At 37.7% G+C, this 20,019-nt stretch overlaps 1 protein-coding gene across 6 annotated transcripts in view; it reads right to left on the bottom strand.

The window, feature by feature from the left end:
* The window catches only part of PATJ (PATJ crumbs cell polarity complex component), a 356,992-nt gene that overhangs the window by 307,875 nt on the left and 29,098 nt on the right, over positions 1 to 20,019 (bottom strand). For all 6 annotated transcript variants that reach the window (XM_021096561.2, XM_021096558.2, XM_021096560.2 and 3 more), the window contains exons 8-9: positions 8,885 to 9,103; positions 2,537 to 2,639 (exon numbers count right to left, since the gene is read on the bottom strand). In XM_021096561.2, coding sequence (XP_020952220.2) covers positions 2,537 to 2,639; positions 8,885 to 9,103 — 322 coding nt within the window. The remainder of the gene's footprint in view (positions 1 to 2,536; positions 2,640 to 8,884; positions 9,104 to 20,019) is intronic.

Raw genomic sequence — 20,019 nt, forward strand, 5'->3', positions numbered from 1 at the left:
TATAAAAAGCATGCATGCCTATGGGCAAGGACCAGAAGGGATGTTAGAAAAAACGTAACTCTGGATGATTTTACATTTTTGTATTTTAATTTCGAATAAACTTAAAATATTGTCTGTAGATGGAAAATGAACATCAATGGATCCCTATAATCTACGTAATAAAAGGAAAATTTCATACAGTCACATTCAAGGACCTCCATAATTTGCCCCAAACTTTTGTTACTTCATCTTCCAACTACAATCCCTCCAATAAGACAAAAGTCCAGACACACAAGACTCATGATGTTCTACCAAATCATCAAGTATTTTCATGATTTTATCCCTTTTCTCATTTTTTTCTTCCTGTCAATCTCATCCTTCTCTCAAAATCCTTCTCCTTTCCATGCCTACTACAACTGTCCCTTTCTCTCTGAATTCTCCCTTTCCCTCTGACAAATGAGACTTTCATCTGCCATGTGATGAGAGTTTGCTGGCATCTCTGCTAAAATGTATTTCATTTATCTTCAAACAACTGAGAGTTATTTATACGTCTGTCTCCTTGAATAGACTCTTCTTCTTTCTTCTTTTTTTGGCTGAACCCCACAGCATACAGAAGTTCCCAGGCCAAGGATCAAATCCGAGCCAGAGCGGCAACCCACACCACAGCTGCAACCTACACCAGAGCTGCAGCAACGCCAGATCCTTAACTCACTGCACTGGGCCAAGGATCAAACCACTGCCTCCACAGAGACCAGCTGGTTCATTAATTCATTACACCGCAGTGGGAACTTCTAAATAGACTTTTCTTATATTCATTTTTCTACTCCTTCTGAAACTAAGCAAAGCAACTGCTCTAAAGTCTCCAAGAATGGAATAAAGTAAATAATTATTTTGAAATACTACACGTTAAAAAAATATTGTTATAAAATGTTATAGTTTTTATTTTTTGTTTTGATTTGTTTGTTTGGCCACAGAAGTTCTTGGGCCAGGGATAAAACCCCCACCACAGCAGTGACCCAAACTACAGGAGTGATGATGCCAGACACTTAACCCACTAGACCACCAAGGAACTCCCAAATATTCCAGTTTTGGGGTTCAGCACTGCTCCCCCAGCCCTTGCTCCAGGCCTAAAAGCTTCATTTTGAGGATAAAGAAGTAAAATGGGAGTTCCTGTCATGGCGCAGTGGTTAATGAATCTGACTAGGAGCCATGAGGTTGCGGGTTCGGTCCCTGGCCTCGCTCAGTGGATTAACGATCCGGAGTTGCCGTGAGCTGTGGTGTAGGTTGCAGACGCAGCTAGGATCCCGCGTTGCTGTGGCTCTGGCGTAGGCCGGTGGCTATAGCTCCAATCCGACCCCTAGCCTGGGAACCTCCATATGCCGTGGGAGTGGCCCAAAGAAATAGCAAAAAGACAAAAAAAAAAAAAAAAAAAAAAAAGAAGTAAAATGATTCCTTCTTTTATTCAGGAATATAAACACCAAATTTTCTCAATTTTCTACTAGTTCATTTTACTAATGCATGAATATTTTACTCCGCATGAATATTGTTAGATTTACAACTTGAAAACTTAATGTAATAAAGGTTCATAAAACACAAGTTTAGGAACTTAGCCATGATTTCTCCAACCAGACAGCCTATTAAGCACTGCTCAATACTTTTTTTTTTTTTTTTTTGCAACATTATTATACAACCCATACTTAGCTCTTTTGGAATTCATTTAAATTCTGAACCTAAAAATGGTGGCACTTGGAAAAATCTAAAGGTTTGAAAACAGTTACTTCATTAGGCTAAAATAGCACAAGGTAGCCTGACATGAATTTCACTCAGGACTTTGAATACATTAGCACTTTTAATCTTTCCACCTGCTTTATATATGCAAAATTGTAACTTTTAAAAAAATTAACTCTCTAACCTTGCAATTTTAAAAAACTAGAACATCTCATAACTCTGACTTTTCATCTTAACGGCAAATGTTTATGAAAAAGGTTTACTTTTCCTTACTGTAATTATTTCTTATCATAACAGGATAACTCTTTCAGTGAAAGTTACCAAAGCTTTGCATGTAGGAGTTGAGGGAGTATGATTCAGAGATACTTGGGCTGTGTATTTACTCTTACAATGTACTCCTTTTATATGAAAGAAAAATAATTCTGATTAAGGTGTTTATCTTTTTTGATAATTAAATAGTAATACTTTTTTGACATTCACAATATGAAATATATGCAGGAATGATTTTACTATATCACATATAAAATGTCATAATACATAACAGGCTCAATATTCAAAATATATGTTCTAAGAGAAGGTACAACGCAAATGTTATACACTGTGTTAGATAATTAAATTCTTTTGTTAATGACTATCAAGCCAGCTATAAAACTACTGAGATAAAACTCTGATTCTCTAATCACTGAAAAGTAACTGGTTGCTATTATAGATTCATAGTTTTATTGTTCAATGTTTAAATTAAAATCTGAAGATATTTAATTTTACTGTCTAGAAACCTTAACATCCTTTACAATTATTTCCAAATATAAAATAGAAATGATTCATTTACCTGTATGAGTAGTTCCAACATAGCCAACAATTCTAATCCCAAGACTCTGTCCATCTTTTTTAATAAGTTCAACATCATAAGTTTCACAGGGAGTAGAACTGTCCTGGAAGGAAAAAATAATTTTAATTACATACAATGTTTAGTTACATTAACTTTGTGGACATAATCAATTTTTGCAGGTTTGTCAAGTATTTTCTGAGCACCCATGGTATGCAGAATTTTAAAATGATCTCCATGACTTTTGATCCCTGGTGCCATTTCTGTGTTACTCCTGGGAAAAGGAGAATATCCAAGAGGGCCTAATCTAACCAGACACCCTTCAAAAGCAGAGTTTTCTACTACTGATGGCAGAAAGGGAAGTTAAAGATTCGAAGCATAAGGAATGGAACTGTGGTTTGAAGAGAGAGGGGTCATGTAAGAAGGAAGACAGGGGGCCTTAAGGAGCTGAAAGAGGGCCTTAACTGACAGGCAGTAAAGAGAGACTTCAGTCTTAGAGTTGCAAGAAACTGTATTCTGCCAAGAGTACGACAGAGCTTGGAAATGCATTGTCCCCAGAGCATCCAGCTAAGACCCAGCCCAGCTGACACCTTGATTTTGGCCTTGTAAGGATCTAAGCAGAGAGCCCAGCCAAGTTCACCCAGACTACTGACCTACAGAACTGTGGATCAACAAAGTTTGTCATAATTTGTTACATGACAACAGAAAACAAATACAGCCACTTAGAAAACACTCTGCATAAATTTGTATCTGAAAGAACTTAATATAAAAGAAAAAGTTAAATACTACTATACAGCACAAGAAACTATATCCAATCTCGTGAGCTAGAACATGATGGAAGATAATGAGAAAAAGAATGTGTGTATATATGTATATACACACACATTTTAATATATATATACACATATATATATATATATGACTGGATCACTTTGCCATAGGTGGAAATTGGCACAACATTTTAAATCAACTATACTTTAATTAAAAAAATACTACTTTATAAGAAAAAAACACCACCAAAAAAAAGTGGTGAGACTAATTATTGTAACAATACTGTGAACAAAAAATATTGACCTAAAACGCATCAGTTATGTCTTCTAATTTAAAATATTTCTGTAAGAGCAAAATATCTAAAAAACATCGTACTTTGCTTTCAATTCAAAACATCAACAACAGAAAAATAGATAACTGATTGCACCAAATTCTCACCTATCACACAGCTACACTGGTCCCTCCCTACAAAGTAGAAGGCTTTAAAAATAAATAAATAAATATTAAAAAAAAAAAGGAGTTCCCGTCATGGCGCAGTGGTTAATGAATCCCACTAGGAACCATGAGGTTGCGGGTTCGATCCCTGGCCTTACTCAGTGGGTTAAGGATTTGGCCTTGCCGAGAGATGTGGTGTAGGTCGTAGATGCGGCTCGGATCCATGTTGCTGTGCCTCTGGTGTAGGCCAGTGGCTACGACTCCGATTAGACCCCTAGCCTGGGAATCTCCATATGCTGCGGGAGCAGCCCTAGAAAAGGCAAAAAGACAAAAAATAAATTAAAAAACAAACAAACAAAGTAGAAGGCTTCAGAGAACCAGAGTAATCGAGGGAAAAGAAAATGGTCCTAACTGGTTTGGAGAAGAAAACAAAAATGATTCTACTACCTCCAACAGAAAACTGCAAAAAACACAAACACATGGAGACTAACCAACATGCTACTAAACAACCAATGGATCACTGAAGAAATCAAAAAGAAAATCAAAAAATACCTAGAAGCAAATGGCAACAAAGATGCAACATTCCAAAACCCATGGGATGCAGCAAAAGCCATTCTAAGAGGAAAGTTTACAGCACTACAAGCCCACCTCAAGAAACAGGAAAAAGCTCAAATAAACAACCCAACTTTACATCTAAAGCAGCTTAGAGAGAACAGACAAGACTAAAGTTAGTAGGACAGAAATCATAAAGATCAGAGTGGAAATCAATGAAATAGAAACAAAGAAAACCACAGAAAAGATCAGTGAAACAAAAAGCTAACTGGTTCTTTGAAAAGATCAACAAAATTGATAAACCCTTAGCCAGACTTATCAAGAACAAAAGAGGACTCAAATCAATAAAATAAGAAATGAAAAAGGAGAAGTAACAATGCGCATCACAGAAATGCAAAGGATCATAAGATACTACTATATGCAACTATACGCCAATAAAACAGAAAACCTAGAAGAAATGGACAAATTCTTAGAAAGGTACAATCTTCCAAGACTAAATCAAGATGAAATAGAAAAGATGAACGGACCAATCACAAGTACTGATATTGAAACTCTGATTTAAAAACTTCTAACAAACAAAAGTCCAGGACCAGATTTCTTTGCAGAGGAAGGGATCCTCCCAAACTCATTCTATGAGGCCACCATTACCCTTATACCAAAACCAGACAAAGATACCACAGAAAAAGAAAATTACAAGCCAATTTCACTGATGAACATCAATGCAAAAATCCTCAACAAAATACCAGCAAACCACATCCAACAACACATTCAAAGGATTGTATATCATGATCAAGTGGGATTTATCCCAGGGATGCAAGGGTTCTTCAATATTCGCAAGTCAATCAGTGTAATACACCACATTAACAAACTGAAGAATAAAAACCATATGATCCTCTCAATAGATGCAGAAAAAGCCTTTGACAAAATCCAACACCCATTTCTGAGAAAAACCCTTCAGAAAGTGGGCACAGAGGGAACCTACCTCAACATAATAAAGGCCATATATGACAAACCCACAGCTAACATCATTTTAAATGGTGAAAAGCTAAAAGAATTCCCATCAGGAACAAGACAAGGATGTCTGCTCTCACCACTACTATTCAACATAGTTTCGGAAGTCCTAGCCACAGCAATCAGAGAAGTAAAAGAAATAAAAGGAATCCAAATTGGAAAGGAAGAAGTAAAACTATCACTATTTGCAGATGACATGATACTATACCTAGAGAATCCAAAAGACTCTACCAAAAAACTGTTAGGGCTCATCCATGAATTTGGTAAAGTTGCAGGATACAAAATTAATACACAGAAATCGACAGCACTTCTATACACTAACAATGAAAGATCAGAAAGAGAAGTCATTTACCACCACATCCAAAAGAATAAAATACTTAGGAGTAAACCTACCTAAAAAGACAAAAGACCTGTATGCTGAAAACTCTATAAAACGCTGATGAAAGAAATCAAAGATGACACAAACAGATGGAAAGACATACCATGCTCTTGGATTGGAAGAGTCAATATTATCAAAATGACTATACTACCCAAGGCAATCTACATATTCAATGCAATCCCTATCAAATTATCAAGGACATTTTTCACGGAACTCAAACAAAATATTTTAAAGTTTGTTTGGAAGTACAAAAGACCCAGAATAGCCAAAGACATCCTGAAAAAGAAAAATGGAGCTGGAGGAATCAGGCTCCTGGACTTCAGACTATACTACAAAGCAAGAGTCATCGAAACCATATGGTACTGGCACAAAGACACACACATAGATCAGTGGAACAAGATAGAAAGCCCAGAATTAAACCCACGCACCTACAGCCAACTCGTCTATGACAAAGGAGGCAAGAATATACAATGGAGAAAAGACAGCCTGTTCAATAAGTGGTGCTGGGAAAACTGGACAGCCACATGGAAAAGAATGAAATTAGAACACTCCCTAACACCATACACAAAAATAAACTCAAAATGGATTAAAGACCTAGATATAAGACCAGACGCTATAAAACTCCTAGAGAAAAACATAGGCCAAACACTCTCCAACATAAATGACAGCAACATCTTCTCAGATCCACCTCTTAGAGTAATGACAGTAAAAACAAAAATAAACAAATGGGACCTAATCAAACTTAAAAGTTTCTGCACAGCAAAGGAAATCCTAAACGAAATGAAAAGACAACCCACAGAATGGGAGAAAATATTTGCAAATGAATCGACTGAAAAAGGATTAATCTCCAAAGTTTATGAACACCTCCTACCACTCAATATCAAAAAACCAACAACAACAACAAAAACCATCAAAAAATGGATAGATCTAAACAGACAATTCTCCAAAGAAGACATATGGATGGCCAAAAAACACATGAAAAGATATTCAACATCACTCGTTATTAGAGAAATGCAAATCAAAACCATGATGAGGTACCACCTTACACCAGCCAGAATGGCCATCATCCAAAAGTCTACAAATAATAAGTGCTGGAGAGGGTGTGGAGAAAAAGGAACCCTACTACACTGTTGGTGGGAATGTAAATTGGTGCAACCACTGTGAAAAAGAGTATGGAGAGTCCTCAGAAAACTAAAAATAGAATTACAATTTGATCCAGCAATCCCACTCCTGGGCATCTATCCAGAGAAAACCATGACTAGAAAAGACATGTTCTCCAATGTTCATTGCAGCACTATATGCAATAGCCAAGATATGGAAATAACCTAAATGTCCACTGACAGAGGAGTGGATCAAGAAGATGTGGTACATATACACAATGGAATATTACTCAGCCATTAAAAGGAAAGAAATGATGCCATTTGCAGCAACATGGATGGACCTAGAAATTATCATGCTAAGTGAAGTCAGTCAGACAATGAGACACCAACATCAAATATGATTACTTACATGTGGAATCTAAAAAAAAAAAAAAATGACACAATGAACTTCTTTGCAGAACAATGAACTTCTCACAGACTCTGAAAAACTTATGGTTTCCAAAGGAGATAGGTTGGGGGGTGGGGGGATGTACTGAGGGTTTGGGATGGAAATGCTGTGAAATTTTGTTGTAATGATTTTTGTACACCTATAAATGTAATAAAATTCATTAATTAAAAAAAGACAAAAAAATCAACAACAGGAAAATAAATAATTGATTGCATCAAAGTCTCACTTATCACATAGCTACACTGGTCCCTCACTACAAAGTAGAAGGCTTTAGAGAACCAGAATAATGGAGGAAAAGAAAATGTTCGTAACTGGTTTGGAGAAGAACACAAAAATGATTCTAATATCTCCAACAGAAAACCTCCATTCATACGGTTTCAAGTAGGGAAAGGGAAATAACTTTCCAGAAGACACTGAATGGTCCTTCTGATGAATGCTGAAAAGGCAGTTTCCCATCCCCTTCTCATCGTAATCATTTCCCTTTTCTCTTCTTCCTGGTTCTTCCTTTTAAAAACTATTTCTTTCCTTTGGCCACATTATCTCTTTTTTTTCTTTCTCTCTCTCTCTTTTTTTTTTTTTTTTTTTGGTCTTTTGTCCTTTCACCCACGGCATAAAGAGGTTCCCAGGCTAGGGGTCGAGTGGGAGCTATAGCTGCCAGGCTACACCACAGTCACAGCAACGCCAGATCTGAGCCTCATCTGCGATCTACACCACAGCTCACGGCAACGCTAGATCCTTAACTCACTAAGTGACACCAGGGGTTGAACCCACAACCTCATGGTTCCTAGTCAGATTCATTTCCACTGCTCCATATGGGAACTCTCACATTATCTCTTGATTCAAAGCCTGTGAAATGATTGGAAAGAGCTGGAATTGGGGAGGAGCGGGGGTGCTAGATTGAGGCAGTCAAAGGTACAGACTTAGAGTTATAAGATAAATAAGTACTAGGGATGTAATGTACAGCATAATAAATATAATTAACACTGCTATATGTTACATGTAAAAGTTGAGAGTAAATCTTAAGAGTTCTCATTATTAAAAAAACTGGGGGGCGTTTTCTGGTAGTCTAGTGGTTAGGATTCAGTACTCTCACCTCGGTGGCCAGGGTTCAATCCCTTGGTCTGGGAATTGAAATCCCACATCAAGCCACTGCATGCCAAAATTTAAAAAAAAAAAAAAAAAAAAGCTGTTTCTCTTTCTTTAATTTCCTATCTATATGAGATAATGGTCACTAAACTTATGTGATAATCACTTCATCAGGTATGTAAATTAAATCACTATGCTGTACCTGTAAAATTATACAATACTATATGTCAATTAAATCTTAATAAGATTGGAAGGAAAAAAAAAAGAGAGCTTGGAATGGACCAGAAAGAACTAAATTCAAATCCCAGTTTTGCAACTTACTACCTATATGACCTTTACAGATGAGGAGCTGAGGCTCAAGGAAGTTAAATGACTTAACCATGAGAAACGGCAAAAAAAGAAATCAAACTTGTCTAGTTATCTCCAAACTGGGTCCTCCTCTGCTTGGCTGCTGAGCATTGAGACACTACTCACACCCACATGGCACCTGGCATTGAGAGCATTTCTAATCCTGCAGTCTATCACACCCAGTATTGGATTTAAGAGGAAAGAATAATTTGCATACTCACAGAACCAGGGCTCCTGTTGGCTACAGCAGGCAGGGCAACAGGTAAGGCTGCAGGGGTAGGAGGGGTTACGGAAACTTCACCAATTGGATCTCTTGCCACAAGCATCCTGACAGAATTCCCACAGTTCCTTAGCACTTGTGCAACTTGCTCACTGGTCATTCCCTGCACATTTGTGCCACCAATCTTCAAGATGTGATCCCCGGTCTGGAGTCTGCCATCCTTTAATCCAAGAGGGAAAAAAAAATTACTGAGAAATCATTGATCTAACTTCATTAGTTATTTACAATTCATCAGACTTTGAGTTCTGGTAAAATGGCTGATAAAGAATCCACCTAAAAATAAATGAAATGGGAGTTCCCGTCGTGGCGCAGTGGTTAACGAATCCGACTAGGAACCATGAGGTTGCGGGTTCGGTCCCTGCCCTTGCTCAGTGGGTTAAGGATCCGGCATTGTCGTGAGCTGTGGTGTAGGTTGCAGATGCAGCTCGGATCCCGCGTTGCTGTGGCTCTGGAGTAGGCCGGTGGTTACAGCTCCGATTAGACCCCTAGCCTAGGAACCTCCATATGCCGTGGGAGCGGCCCAAGAAATAGCAAAAAGACAAAAAATAAAAAAATAAATAAAAATAAATGAAATGGACTACACATTTAATAAATACTGAATTGGCAACAGAGAAAGAGAAGTCCATGTAAAACAAAACAAAAGACGGAGGTGGGGAGGCGTACAGGAGGAGAGTTCAAAAAAAGAAGAAGAATTAGAATTCTAAAATGGGCACTTACTTGAGGGTATCACTTTGTGTCTAATGACTGCGGCGCCAGGTGTGAATGGCCACACATGTAAGGAAGAGACTGAAAGCCTGGGCATCAGGAAGGGAAGAAGCCAGATGATAAGCCTCCAGCACAAAGCTAGGAACCCTAAGGGCCCACAAGCCTAGTGACATGCTTAAGGAATGGCCAGAGGTCAGTGTGGCCAGAAGTGAATGAGCAAAAAGAAGAGTCATTTAAAAACAAACAAACAAACAAAAAGATGGGAGCTTTAATATGGGTCAGCAGAGTAGACCATCTGAGTGAGTGACAAGGGAAGTCACTGGAGCATTTTGAGCAGAAGAGTGACATTATCTGACTTATTTTGAACAAAATCACTCCAGCCTCTGTGCTGAAAATAGACTGTAGGAGAGAAAGTAATACATGCAGAGATACCAGCTGGGAGACTAATGCAATAATCTAGAAAGAGAAAAAAATAGCTTGGACTAGGATAGCAGTCAGGGTGTTGCAAAGTAATTTTTTTTTTTTTTTTGATCTTTTTGTGGACCATACCTGCATATGGAGGTTCCCAGGCTAGGGGTCCAATCAGAGCTATAGCTGCTGGCCTAAGCTAGAGCCACAGCAACACAGTATCCAAGACTCGTCTGCAACCTACACCACAGCTCACGATAATGCCGGATACTTGACCCACTGAGCGAGGCAAGGGATCAAACCCGCATCCTCATGGATGCTAGTCGGGTTCATTAACCACTGAGCCACGAAAGGAACTCCCAAAGTTAGATTCTTGATGCATTTTCAATGAAGGGCCAACAAGCTCTGATGATAGCTTCTACATGGGCTATGAGGGGAAAAAAGGAATCAAAACCCTAAAGGTTTAGCCCAAGCAGCTGGAAAGATAGAGTTGCTGCTGAGATAAAAAATAAAAGACAAAGCAAAAAACTGCAGAGGAGCAGATAGGTGGGAATAGAAATCAGGAGTTCAGTTTTAAAGATGTCAAATATGAGATACCTATTAGACACTGCAAGTGGAGATAGCAGATATGCAGCTGGATGTACAAGTCTAGAATTCAGAAGAGAAGCCCAGACTACACATTCAAATTTGGGAATCATTAGCAGATACACGGTATTTAAAGTCATGATTCTGGATGAGTTTAGAGAAGGGACACGTAATGTCCTGTTTCTTAGGCTGGTGACACGTAGATGAGTAATTATTACTATTATTATTATTTAAAATGTTCTATTTCTTGGAGTTCCCCTTGTAGCGCAGCGGAAACGAATCCAACTAGGAACCATGGGGTTGTGGGTAAGATCCTTGGCCTCACTCAGTAGGTTAAGGATTTGGTGTTTGCAGCAAGCTGTGTAGGTCGCAGACATGGCTCAGGTCCTGTGTTGCTGTGGCTGTGGCATAGGCCTGAAGCTGTAGCTCCAATTAGACCCTTAGGTGGGAAGTGCCATATGCCACCAATGTGGCCCTAAAAAAGGCAAAAAAAAAAGTTCTATTTCTTAAACTGGGATATTTGTACGTTGGTGATTATTGTCATTATTATTTAAAATGTGCAGACATTATATGTACTTTTATATTCCATACATGAAAAAGTTTAAAAACATATCAAAGAGTATATCGGTTCAAAATGTTTATTCTACTTTCATTTGTGAAATTTTTGAAATAGCTGATCCACCCACCTTTTCACTAAATTTATTACATCAGAAAGTTTGAATTCATGGGAGTTCCTGCTGTGGCTCAGGGTGTTAAGAACCTGACTAGTATCCATGAAGATTCGGGTTCAATCACTTGCCTCACTCAGTGGGTTAAGAATGCAACATTGCCATGAGCTGTGGTGTATGTAGGTTGCAGATGTGGCTCAGATCTGGCATTGCTGTGGTGCAGGCCAGCAGCTACAGCTCCAATTAGACCCCTAGGCTGGGAACGTCTATATGTCACAGGTGTGGCCCTAAATAAATAAATAAATAAATATAGTTTTAATTATCTTATCTTTACTATAATATATTAAGGATTCCAAAATGTAAATACACTGATTATGAAAAAATTACACCAGCAGAGCACTTCACAGGTTGAAAATCACTTTTCATATATTATCTCTCTCAATGAAGGACAACTTTTAACATGAGAAAACCCAGATTCAAAAAGGTTGACTAATTTGACCAAGATCACAAAGCTAATAAGTGGCAGACCCAAATTTCAACCTACCGTCACACTGAAGACCTGTCCTTTAGTCATTTGACTTAGGCTTTGATATCTCCAAAGTAACATTAGTGGATAGCAAATTTACTGTGTTCCTATTCTCTAAAAAAGGCCCTATAACTGTCAAAAAGCTTTAAATAAAATCAAGATTAAAAATAGATATTTTGCAACTGGGCTAGTTCAGTTCTAAGCTTCACATTCCTGGCTCCAGAAGGCACCAGATATCTATGTAAGCTGCAGATGGAATTCAGAAGGAAAAAATGGAAAGAAAAAAGGGGAAAGGAAGGAGGGCCTTAAAACCAAAAAGCCTATTTCCCATTATGCCTTTTCTCCAATTTTGCAGAAACCTACATGAAAGAAGGTGTTAGATCAAAATAATGAGTAGAAAGCTATGTGCTTTGTTTTGAATTCTGCAGAAGGCACCAGAAGCTACTGAAGGAAGAGAAGCCGTGAAACAGAAAACAATTTAATTCAGAAACATTTGGAAAGACTGAGAGAAAAGAAATAGATGCAAGGAGAAAATTATTGTGAAAAAAAGGAATAAAGAATTGCTGGATTTCTCTGTTAAGCATCGACAATTTGATATTCTATTTTGATTAATGCAACATACTTGAAATAAAACAAGCAACTACGTAAGAGAAAGTTAGTGTTCATGATGAAAAATAAGGGTAAGCTGCCTCTGAATTAAACCACTCTTGGAGAGAATTATGGCCTGACCACAGAATAAAGAATATGTCGAGTAAGTATTTTTAAACTTGGCCAAAGGACATTTCCCTGCAAGTGCATATTTAGCCACTTCTTAGGCACTATTTTCTGTTTGTTTCCCATTTTACCTCAAGTCAATTTAAAATGATGTAGATAATTTGCATCTGTCACTGAAAGTCAAACATTTTCTTCTTCCAGAAAACAGGTGTTCTAAGGAATTCATAAGTACAAAAACAATCATAATCAGATTGATAGGAAAGACACCAAAATGACAGCTAGCTTTTAAAAGTCCAGCAGCCTCAAACATTGCATTTTATTGATATTTTCCGATTAACATTCTCCTTTCATAACCTGTCTACTGTGGAAGGAAACTAAATGGCATAGAGTCCCTTCCGTTAACAGAAATCATAAATCAATGATAGCCAATAAATAGCTATGCCAAGATTCAAGGATATAGAATGTTAACCAAACATTCAAACATAAAAGTTTATTAATCCATGGATTCTTGCAAAATAGAAAAAAATTATGCATACAAAGATAGTATGGAAGGCAAAATAATTAAAACACCTGATTTAACAGGTTAATACACCATCATAGCACAAACACTAACAGTACCGTTTGCGTAGTTTTTAAAAGAAAAAATACTTTAATCCAAGTTAGCAGTTATTGGCTGAAAAATATTTATTCATTTGCATTTTAAGTTCTCTGACAGGCTATTGTAGATAATAATGTCAATTCAAAAAATATTTGAAAACCTAAAGGAATTCAGGCCTGAGCTACAAAAGAAATAAATGTTTCTCTGAAAACTAAAAAAAAATGACACCAAACTATAACTCAGAAGATGAAATTAATACCACATTCAATTTCAGGACATTTCCCTTTCTTTCTATCTTTTTTTTTTTTTTTTTTTTTTTAAGATTTTTTTTGGCCATGCCCACAACATGTGGAAGTTTCTGGGTCAGGAACAGAACCCAACCCACAGCAGTGACACCACCAGATACTTAACAACTTAGGCCACCAGGAACTTCCTTCTAGGCTATTTCTGTCATCGGTCTTTAATCAAAAGTTATTGGAGTTCCCATCGTGGCGCAGCGGAAACGAATCCGACTAGGAACCATGAGGTTGCAGGTTCGATCCCTGGCCTCGCTCAGTGGGTTAAGGATCTGGTGTTGCTGTGGCTCTGGTGCAGGCCGGCAGCTACAGTTCTGATTCGACCCCTAGCCTGGGAACCTCCATATGCTGCAGGTGAGGCCCTAAAAAGACAAAAAACAAAACAAAACCTATAAGGAGTTCCCGTCGTGGCGCAGTGGTTAACGAATCCGACTAGGAACCATGAGGTTGCGGGTTCAGTCCCTGCCCTTGCTCAGTGGGTTAACCATCCGGCGTTGCCGTGAGCTGTGGTGTAGGTTGCAGACGCGGCTCGGATCCCGCGTTGCTGTGGCTCTGGCGTAGGCCGGTGGCTACAGCTCCGATTCAACCCCTAGCCTGGGAACCTCCATATGCCGCGGGAGCGGCCCAAGAAATAGCAAAAAAAAAAAAAAAAAAAAAAAAGACAAAAGACAAAAAAAAAAAAAAAAGTTATTAACAGAAATGTCATTAACAGAAAATAGTTTATAAAATAAACACTCTTTCCCTCAAAGAATAAAGTACTCAATATATCTATCCTATTTGACTCAAATTTTCAGAGCCCTCATCAATGATTTTTAAGGATAAGGAAGATACCAGTTTATAGACTCACTCAAAGCAAAATTACTGACAATAATCAATTATTTAGTGGCCTCAAGCTGGTCCTTGATTATTCTAGATTGAAAATTCCACATAGTTCACACCCACCCCTCAATCATTGGTTGGTTCTATTCCTTCTTAGCATTAAACATTACTGGATCATTAATCTGACTCATAATTTCCTCGTACCAAGAAGTCAATAATTCATGACAACTTTTAAATAGGTTGGGTTCTAACAGTTACCTTTTGGGAAACAAGATAACTTCAATGTACCTCATCTCTCTAGAAGTCCTCCAGATCTCATGAAAGAGATTTTTGCAAAACAAACAAGTTTTACACCGCCCATAACAATTTCCAAAAAAAAAAAAAAAATCTTCTAGTTGCTGAAATTTTTGCCATAGCCGAATTCTCAAAAGACGAATGTTTCAGGTACTGTGAATTTTGAAGAATATCTAAGGATTACAGGTAGATAGGTCTTTTAGCTCCCCTTACACAATATCATATAATTTCCTTATCCAAGGAATTGGCCATGATTACATTTACTGACTGCTCATTGTAACTAGGTCTCAACAAACATTTCTAAAAAATTCATACAAATCAATATTCTTCCATTTCATTTACTTTATAACCTTAGAGGCAGTAGACTTTAGAATGACACATAAAGGCTTTAGAGTCAGACACCCAAGTTCAAATCTTGGCACCACTTTGATCCAGCTTCAGGGCCAGAGGTCAGTTACTTATCCTACCTATGTCTCAGATCCCTCTTAAACGAAATGGGGATAAATTCCTCTCTCATTGCGTTTGTGAGCACTACACTCAATACTATATGTAAAAATGTTTCAGCCTAGTGCAAGTCCTCAATTGCATCCATTTCTGATGCTTCTTTAGGCTGCAGTGACCTCATTTAAGTGCTCATTGCTACACCCCCTCAATTCTACCCCAATTGACTCATCTGCACACAAAAGGAGATATAAGGGGCTATTTTATAAAATCATTTTAAATAAGAAATACTGACTTCCTTTTCTAACTTTGTTATACAATTTTCTAGTCTTTGAAGAAAGAAGTATTAACCCCTCTAGTGGAATGTAGGTACCACTTTATTTATTTATTTATTTATTTATTTATTTATTAATTATTTGCTTTTTAGGGCCACACCTGTGGCATATGGAAGTTCCCAGGCTAGGGATTGAATCGGAGCTACAACTGCAGGCCTACGCCACAGCCACTGCCACCTGGGATCCAAGCCGCATCTGAGACCTACACCACAGCTCACGGCAACGCTGGATTCCCAACCCACTGTGCAAAACCAGGGATGGAACCTGCATCCTCACGGATACTAGTCAGATTCGCTTCCACTGCACCAAAACAGGAACTCCCATAGGTATCACTTTATGATCAATTTTGATCATATGTAATTAGTGACATCCATATTCCCTTACCATGCAGATAGCCACAGTCAACAGTATTAATATTCAAAATATGAGTAGATTTTAATAAAAAGCAATATTCCCTTTAATAATTTTAAAGCAATGATTGGGCCACATAAGCAACAACTGTAAGATTTAGCAACAAAGCACAGAGTCAGTTGAAGAGATTTTATCTGCCATTAGCTGGGATGAGGGGAAGAGAGAAGTAAATACTACCCTGACCCCTACTTTTAGGTATGCCCATACTCCCTACAGGATAGATGCTCTCAGAGCTGGCTGTTTCCTAATGACAGGCTTGACCAGACCCGGACAGGTGTACACCAGGAAAGTGAAAACAGCAGGATCAACATTGGATAGGTTTAAGCAGTAATGCACAGGATGCAAACAGATGTGGGCTCAATCCTGACTTCCTCAATAGCCTTGGGCAATTTCTTAACAGTTTCCATATCTAAAATTTGGGAATCAAAGTCATAACTGTTTTAAGGACTACATGAGAATAATGTGCATTAGGCTGACAACAATGTCTGGCATAAATACTCACTTCTCCATTAAGACTCTGACAGGCACACTGTCGTCCCCTTCTGGAGACCAGGAATAGGGACGACGCCTTCCAGGAAAGGGTGAAAAATCAGACCTGGGATTTTACCAACACTGCCTCAAAAAGATTAATCTGGGAAACTCTGTGCATCATATTCATGTGAAAATTCATAATGCACATTAGGATATTAATAGCTCAGAAAATTCTTACAGTAAGAAATCTATTTGATTTCATTTAACTTAATGCTCTCTAAATTTATTTGGCTCTTTTTTCTTCATAATAACTACTCCACTTAACATCTTGAAAAAAAACCTACGCCAACAAGTAAGTCTATTAAAATTGCTAAAGGAGGGGTAGGTGGATAGGAAGAGGCGTCAATATACTCTTCAATATCTCATTCCTTTTCAGGTTTCGAAAAAAAAAAATTTAGATCCTTAAAGATTATTATTTGTATTGTGTCACAGAGGTGTTTTGAAGCCCCATAAAATGACCATTTTCAACCATCTGGATCTCAGAACTATCTTAAAAATAATTTGAGGATGGGAGTTCCCACTGTGGTGCAACAGGACTGGTAGTGTCTCTGGAGTGCTAGGACACAGGTTTGATCCCTGACCCGGCACCGTGGGTTAAGGACCCAGGTGTCACAACAGCTGCAGCCTAGGTCACAAGTGCGGCTTGGCTCTTATCGCTGGCCTGGGAACTCCATATACTGTGGGATGGCCAAAAAAAGAATAAATAAATAAATAAATAAGTAACTGACGACAATGGAACAGGGATTACAAAAGGGCACAGAACATCTTTGTGGGTGATGGATATGTTCATTGTCTTGACCGTAGTGATAGATGGTATCATGGTTAAATTTTATGTGTCACCTTGGCTAAGCTCTGGTGCCCAGTTGTTAGGTCAAAAAAGAGCCCAGATGTTACTGTGAAGGTATTTGGTAGCTGTAATTAACATCTACAATCAGTTGGCTTTCAGTAAAGGATGTTACTCTGATAACACAGATGTGCTCCATCTAAAAAGTTGAAGACTTTATGAGCAAAACCAAGATTTCCTAGAGAAGGAATTCTGCTGTAAAACTCTAACAGAAATCTTGCCAACTTGCCCCACAACTTTCAGAGTCCAAACTGCAACATCAGCTCTTGCCTGAGTTTCCAGCCTGCTGGTCTGCCCCATAGATTTCATATTTGCAGTAAACACATCAAATTGTATACTTTGTATATGTGAAATTTAATTTATATTGTATGTCAATTATATCTCAAAAATTACGGCACTTTTTTTATATGGTTCTCTCTGTTGATACCAACTGAATTAAGAAAGAGCATTGAGAAATTTTTTAAATACTGAAGATATGCAATATATTAATATAAATATTTTATATATTGAGGTATATATTTTTATTTTTAAAAGTTATATTTGCTAAAATGAAAAAAAAAAATTGTGACAAGAGTGGAATTCCTTTTTTTTTTTCTTTTTGGCCATGCCTGTGGCATACAGAACTTCCCAGGCCAGTGAATGAACCCGCACCACAGCAGCAACCTGAGCCACCGCAGTGACAACGCCAGATGTTTAACTCACAGTGCCACCAAGGAACTCCAAAGAGTGGTATTCTTAAAGCTATTTCTTCAAGTCTCTTTAATGTCTGGCTTAAAAGAAGACAGCTGAATTTTCATATCCACTTTAGCATTCAGTGTGTTTCAGTATGTTACTCTTGTTGAAGTATATAAAGAAAACCTGGCCTCAACCATATACACAGTTGGAAAATGGATAAGTATCTTAATAGCTCTTTCAGCTCATTCTTTGATAACATATCAAAACTTGACAAGAGGCGATCAGTTGCAATGTGGAACCTGAAACTGTATCAACAAATTTTCAGAAGATCCTGTCGTGGCTCAGTAGTTAAGGAATCCGACTAGGAACCATGAGGTTGCGGGTTGGATCCCTGGCCTCGCTCAGTGGGTTAAGGAAATTGCCATGAGCCGTGGTGTAGGTCACAGATGCAACTTGGATCTGGCGTTGCTGTGGCTGTGGCCTAGGCTGGCGACTACAGCTCTGATTAGACTCCTAGCCTGGGAAACTCCATATGCCGCAGGTGCAGCCCTAGAAAATAGACGAAAAGACGAAAAAAAAAAAAAAATTTCAGATGCTGTTTCGTTAATATCTATTAATTAATCTTGAATTTTGAATGGATTGTTTTACCTATACATTATTTTCATATCACACAGGTCTTCAGAAAACACTGATTCATAGAATAATGCAGATCTTCCAAATATTAGTATATCACATTATACAATATCAAAAAAATCACATTGATTAATATCACCAACAATCTAATTTTGAAATTTTCAAGTTTATGATAAAACACAAATTTTCCAAGATTCTAATTCATGCTTAAAAGTTCAAGTTTTACATTCGGCAACAAATGCCATCAACTGTTTTCCTTGAAGTAACAGGCTCACATCATTCATTTTCAAGGAAATGTCTCCCAAATATCCAAGTCTGAATAAACATACTTTTTCAGTCATTCTTTCAATAATAAAAATGTGATTCCATGTATACATCTAAGGATAACCTGACCCCCTTGCTGTACAGTGGGAAAATTAAAAATAAATAAATAAATAAATATACGCACCCATCAAAAAAAAAAAAAAAAAACAAACAAACAAACAAACAAAAAAAAATGTGATTCCAGATTGGTGACTGCCAGAGGCAGGGGAGTAGGGTGGACAAAATGGGTGAAGAAGATCAAAAGGTACAAATTTTCAGCTATAAAGTAAGTAAGTTATAGGGATACAAACTACAGCATGGTGACTATAGTTAACAATACTGTATTGTATATCTAAAATTTGATAAGCGTAGATCTTAAAAGTTCTTATCATAAGAAGAAAAAAAATTCTAACTATGCAATAATGAATATTAACTAGACTTCTTATGGTGATCATTTAATATATAGAAATATCAAATCAGGAGTTCCTGCTGCAGCGCAGCAGATTAAGAATCTGACTTCAGCAGCGTGGGTCTCTATGGAGCCACAGGTTCAATCCCTGGCCAAGAGCAGTAGGTTAAAGAATCTGGTGTGGCTGCAGCTGTAGCTCAGATTCAACCTGGGGCCCAAGAACTTCCATATGCCATGAATGTGGCCATAAAAAAGAAAGAAATATCAAGTCATTGTGTTGTATACCTGAAACTAAAATAATGTATCTCCAAAAAATTAGATCTCAAAAAAATTGTTGAATAAAAGCAAAAAATGTAAAAATAAATTTAAAAAATTAAAATGTGGAGTTCCCATTGTGGCTCAGGGGTAACAAACCCATAGTATCCGTAAGGCTTTGGGTTCAATCCCTGGCCTCATTCAGTGGGTTAAGGATCCAGCATTGCCGTGAACTGTGATGTAGGCCTCAGGTGCAGCTCAGATTCTGCGGTGCTGTGGCATAGGCCAACATCTGTAGTTCTGATTTGACATCTAGCCTGAGAACTTCCATATACCGGCACATTCAGACCTAAAAAGCAAATAAATAAATAATAAATAAATAAATAAATAAAATGTTGGTCCATATTAAAAAGTGTCTAGTTTGTTCCTTGCTTTTTCTCAAGACAACCACCATACTTCAGTATATGGTAGAAGTGCTATTGGTACATCTCATTTTGTCATACAATATTAAAAGACAGGTACTAAAAGGTCAATTTTCTTTAATTTTTTTTTTTTGCTTTTTAGGGCTGCATCTGCAGCATATGGACGTTTCCAGGCTAGGGGTCGAATCGGAGCTACAGATGTTG

Source organism: Sus scrofa, chromosome 6 (assembly GCF_054392235.1).
Source record: "Sus scrofa isolate SSC_HxYL_T2T_F1_AM1 chromosome 6, Sscrofa_HxYL_maternal_Yorkshire_Landrace_v2.0, whole genome shotgun sequence".
In the NCBI taxonomy this organism is placed as follows: Eukaryota; Metazoa; Chordata; class Mammalia; order Artiodactyla; family Suidae; genus Sus; species Sus scrofa.